The sequence below is a fragment of the Nicotiana attenuata genome, unplaced genomic scaffold (genome assembly GCF_001879085.1).
Source record: "Nicotiana attenuata strain UT unplaced genomic scaffold, NIATTr2, whole genome shotgun sequence".
NCBI lineage: Eukaryota > Viridiplantae > Streptophyta > Magnoliopsida > Solanales > Solanaceae > Nicotiana > Nicotiana attenuata.
In genome coordinates, this window is record NW_017676504.1 from 1 (window position 1) to 4942 (window position 4942).

At 38.1% G+C, this 4942-nt stretch overlaps 2 protein-coding genes across 2 annotated transcripts; one reads left to right on the forward strand and one right to left on the reverse strand.

Moving 5' to 3' along the window:
* Window positions 1–1711, forward strand: LOC109221049. Its single transcript, XM_019385507.1, has 3 exons — window positions 1–150; window positions 627–769; window positions 1074–1711. The coding sequence occupies exons 1-3, from the start codon at window positions 96–98 to the stop codon at window positions 1389–1391; spliced, it is 516 nt and encodes a 171-aa protein (XP_019241052.1). The 5' UTR covers window positions 1–95; the 3' UTR covers window positions 1392–1711.
* Window positions 1712–2110: 399 nt separating this feature from the next.
* LOC109221048 (60S ribosomal protein L44) lies at window positions 2111–4674 on the reverse strand. Its single transcript, XM_019385506.1, has 4 exons — window positions 4571–4674; window positions 2782–2961; window positions 2492–2566; window positions 2111–2394 (listed from the first exon to the last, which is right to left on the reverse strand). Exons 1-4 carry the CDS (start codon window positions 4571–4573, stop codon window positions 2335–2337), a joined length of 318 nt encoding a protein of 105 aa, XP_019241051.1. The 5' UTR covers window positions 4574–4674; the 3' UTR covers window positions 2111–2334.
* Window positions 4675–4942: the final 268 nt, after the last annotated feature.

Sequence of the window (4942 nt, forward strand, 5' to 3'; positions counted from 1 at the left end):
ATCAGAAAAGATAGAAAAATCCTCCGTTGTTCGTTGCCCGTTTCGGAGTTCCATCTACAAAGGGGTTGGCTCTCGAAGATATATTCTTGAAGGCAATGACTTCTTTGCCCTCAAAGATCTTATTGATCTCTCCTAAAGGAGTCTTTGCAGGTTAGTTTGTTAAATACAAATTTATACTCATGAAGGATGGTTTTATGTGGTTTTTCTTCTTTTATATTTTTGGTATTTCTCTCCTACCGTCCCTTTTGTTTTTAGTTGAAGAGTACAAGTTGGGGAAAACATTTGTAGCTCTTTCTTTTATTCTGATAGGGGAAATCCCCCCCCCCCCTTCCCTTTTCCCCCTCTCTCTAACTAACTAACTAAACCGTAAGTCCATAACAGGAAGTGATATCAATCCCCTACTTTAGTATGCATCCTTCTTGGTACCTTTTTATGGTTTTAGTCTCTGCTGCTTTCCGTGATGCATCCTGATTGTCAGAATTGGGGAAAAAAGAGGATCTAAGAAAAGAAGAGTGGGTTAATGTCATTCTCCATAATATAGACAGCCTTTTTCTTTATGTGATTACATTTTGAGCAAACTGGCTTATCTTTTTGGTGTTTTTGTTTTGGTACAATTTCCAAAGCAGCATTACCAGTGATGGTCGATACTATCTTGAGAAAGATTCTGGAGCATATAACCGACCAGTGCCTAATATGTTATGATGTGGGAATCCCCTGCACTGCTCGGCAAGACTGTGATGATCCCTCCTCTCTCATTTTCCCTTTCCAGGTAGGCATGTCTGAGTCTTAAGTTCCTCAGTTATTAAACCTTCTTTCTGAGGTTCAGATGTTATGTATCTTATGTACTACCTGCCTATGTACACTAGTTACCATGACTTCTTACCCAGTCTGCCATAAATGTTGCTAAAGTAGCGTTGACCTCAAGTTTAAACTTATACTCGTGAACATGATAAAATTGTTCCTTACTTGCATAAGGAAAGGTCAAACCTGCAAACGATATTAGAAAGTAATGCATGCCATTGTCAGAATGGGGCATAAAATACTGCTGATTGACATATTTATCTTTTGACCAGGAAGGAGAGATTGAAAGATGCAAATCTTGTGACTCAGTATTCCATAAGCATTGTTTTAAGAGGATATCATCTTGCCCATGTGGCACTCGGTTGAAGACGGAGCAGGAAGGCAGTTCAACTAAGGGCAGCCAGAACATGGGCAACTGGGGAATTCTCTCCTTGGACTTGCTCGGAAAGAGGGCAGACCTCAGTAAGGGGCTTGTTACGGGATTCTTAGGGAAGGTAAGGTCACTCAAGTCTAGCAGGAATGAAGAAGAGGAGCATGAAGACAATAATACCGTTATCTTAATGGATTCATTGCCAATGACCACCCTCTGAAGGGCTGTACATACAGAGTCTTCTCTTTTAGCTTTTGAAACTACTGTGATTAGAAGCTTGTGCTTTAGTGGAGGTCTATTTGGTCTTGTCCTCCCACCAACTTGTATTCTTTGTGAGTGCACAATGGTGATTCTTTCATTATCTCACAGTTATCATCCATTATATCCAGTCAGTCAGTTGTAAATGAAATATACATGATATTTGCTTGTAAGTTGAGAAGATCCATTTGTATTCGTTTGTATTTGACATGGTTCCTTGGATTTATTATTTGTTCCTATCTGGGTTTAGGTTATCCTACTACTCAATTTTAGTTAAGACTCCATTACTGAATCCATTTGATTCTGACAAGGGGATGGCAGTTCGCGTTCCTACAGTTAAGAAGTTTCTTTGGATATGAGACTGCACTTTCATTTAGTCCTTTGCAATTGGAGAAAGGATGGAAATTGTAGAACTGCATGTTACATTAAGTCCAATGGAACATAAGCAGATGCAGATGCAGATGCACGGATGCAACCATATGCAGAACCGCATACATACCAAACGTAGGACAATTCTTTTGAGAGTTTGATGCAGCCAATGATAATAAAGCAGCAGTAACTTAACTTGCAGTGCTTGAATGTCCATAAGGAAACTGCAATCATACTAAAATAGGAAATTAAAACAAGAGCAATTAAAATGTAGAGCCGACGTACGAGAGCTGATGCAACCAAGGGTAATAAAGCAGCAAAACTAACTTCCAACTGCTTGAACATCAATAAGGGAACAAGAATCATACTAAATAGTAACTTGAAAAGTACAGCTTTGATCTCCTGATCAAAATGTAATTAACACAGCATAGTATTAACTTGAATCTGAGAAAAAAAAAGCTCTTGAACTACACCAACAAAAAAAGATATCTAAAAACGTATAACAGAAAACTATCAAATTTTGCATCACAGGCAATTTAGAAAAGAGAGGTTCCCTTTCCTTTCTTGTCCCCGCCAATCTCAAAATGCTTGCACCTCTGCACAACCAAGGACAAGAGTTTAACTTGTAAAATCATGCGAACAAAGACATTGCTAAGGAAAAATTATAGAAGCAGAGATCATCATTTAACAAACCTTGATTGGGTGCTGAGAGACATGCTTGCACCCCTGGCATTGCAACCTTAAGACAATCTTCTTTGTAGTTTTTGCCTGGTTTGGAATGGCAGAAGAAACAGGAGACAGATAAGTGATACTACAAAGTAGCTTAGAATGTTTAACACCACTACTAGTGCATAGATCATATAGCTTCTTCTTGCTACCCTTATTTTATCAAATCACCAATAGTTTGTAATATGACTATTAAAAAGATATTAAAAGGGCTATGAAAGAGTGTGTTCATTACGAAACCCAAAAATGCTTCCCACCTTTTTGTGGAAGACGGGCTTTGTCTGTCCACCATAACCTGACTGCTTACGATCATAACGACGCTTTCCCTGGGCAGCTAGACTATCTTTTCCTTTCTTGTATTGTGTGACCTTATGCAAGGTGTGCTTTTTGCACTCCTTGGATTTGCAGTAGGTCTTCTTTGTCTTAGGTACGTTCACCTGCAAGAGCCGGACAAAACCAAGTTAAACAAGCTTGTTTGTCTTCGTGTATGAAACCGATGCTCATCATTTGCATAAGTGGTTATTGAATAAATAATTTAAAATCAATCATCTCATGAAAATTACAAACTCTAATTATGGTTAACACCATTATTTGGTTAAAAGCTGATTAGATTAAGTAAAATAATCCAAATCAAATCATCCCTAAAACTATATATAAAAACATAACTAGCTTCCAAGGGAAGAGAATGGGGCATGCAAGAAAAAGGTGATAAGTCAAATAGCAGGCATGTTTCACAAGATAACAGTTAACAAGCAAAAGGGCTGCACTCTCATCTCTTTCAGTGCTCTGCAAGTGGTAAGACTTATCAATAATATCACCCTCAACCTATAATCCGTGCCTCTATACAATTCAAAACTGTGCATATGCTCTTTCCCTAAGCTCTCTTGTAAATTTTGCTCTTAATTCAACATCTCAATACACTTTCAAAGGCTCCTTACGGATAATTGCAGCAAAACAGGCGCCCCACCCACAAGCTTACTTGTTCTGAAGCAGCTCAATAGTACTAAAGGTGTACAAGGGTTTCACTACCCTCCATCCATTACAACCCCAATTATGATTACGTGCATAATAAAAATGGATGAATCTAGGGGTGAGAGGATCAAATTTGAACTTGACAGGATTTCCCAAGAAGAGCAATTGCAACGACAAAATAATAAGGGGTGCTTAAAGTTAATTTGTGATTGTCCAAACTCTTCGACCAAGGTTAAGATGTCAAGGAAGGTCAAGAAATATGTCTGAACATATTTTTTATAATCAAGAAATCCCTGAGAGCTCATGGCATACGGTTCGAAATTCGACGGATAATGGACTCCCCCTCTACCCTTCCCTACTTAAATTCCAAGCTTTTGTTAGGATTCAAACCAGTGATGTGCGTCTAACTCACACATCACAAGGTGTGGTTTTACCACTAAACCAAAGCGCTATGAGGCAAGCATGCTTGAACATTTATGAATAATGGAACAAGTCAACCTACTTTAATTTTGTTGTTGAAAAGATCAATATAATTGCACAGTATTCTAGAGGGCTCAAAATCAGTTCTAAAGTTGCAACATTAACTCATTTCATTTCCTTAAATCCCGATGGAGGAAAAAAATACTAGCTGACTCCTTCCTATCTGCCTAAGCCTTGGTGGCAAGAGTTACTCGATACATGTGATAGTGGGAGGTAGCAGGTACCAGGTGAAATGGTTAGCGTGTGCAAGCTAGCCTGAACACAACAGTCATAAAAAAATTACAGTTTGTTCCTACCCCATATCCAACTAACTTCCACTGCTAATAGATTTAAGTAAGACCATACACATCAAACAGCATAAAATTTTTAGACTAATTATTAGAATTCGTTCATACAAAGAGAGATAAAAGGTGCACAGCTACTAATGAAAATAGCCCTCAAATCGAAGTTTCAGTCCAAATATATACAGACAATTTTAAGTAAATGCTACTGTAATTAAATATGTACTCATTTATCAAATTACAAAAAATAATCAATTCCTTTCCCAGTGAACGAAGCATACTGAATTCGAATAAGTGGGAGCATGAGAGTTACCATTGTCGCGGGCCGAGGATGAGATCTGTCGCCGTTCAGCAGTTACAGTGGCAAAGCCCTAGGCCAAGGATGAACTTGCGCTTTATACAGCCAGTGCAGGGTTGTGTCCACTTGGCGAGTGGAATTTGTAGGCCGGCCCAAGAATTGGGTTAATGTGATCATGACCGTTGGGCCTGTCAAATAGTGCTGGGTCGTTTGGTGGGAAAAAAAAAAATTCAGAAATAGCCTGATTTAGAACTTGGTAATTAAAAAATAATCACAGTTTCAAAAGTAATCAAAATTTTACAGTTTTTTCATGTAAAGATAAAATTTGAACAAAAATATTCAAAAAAAATTCTAGCATAATATGCTGGAGTTTGAATTTTTTACATA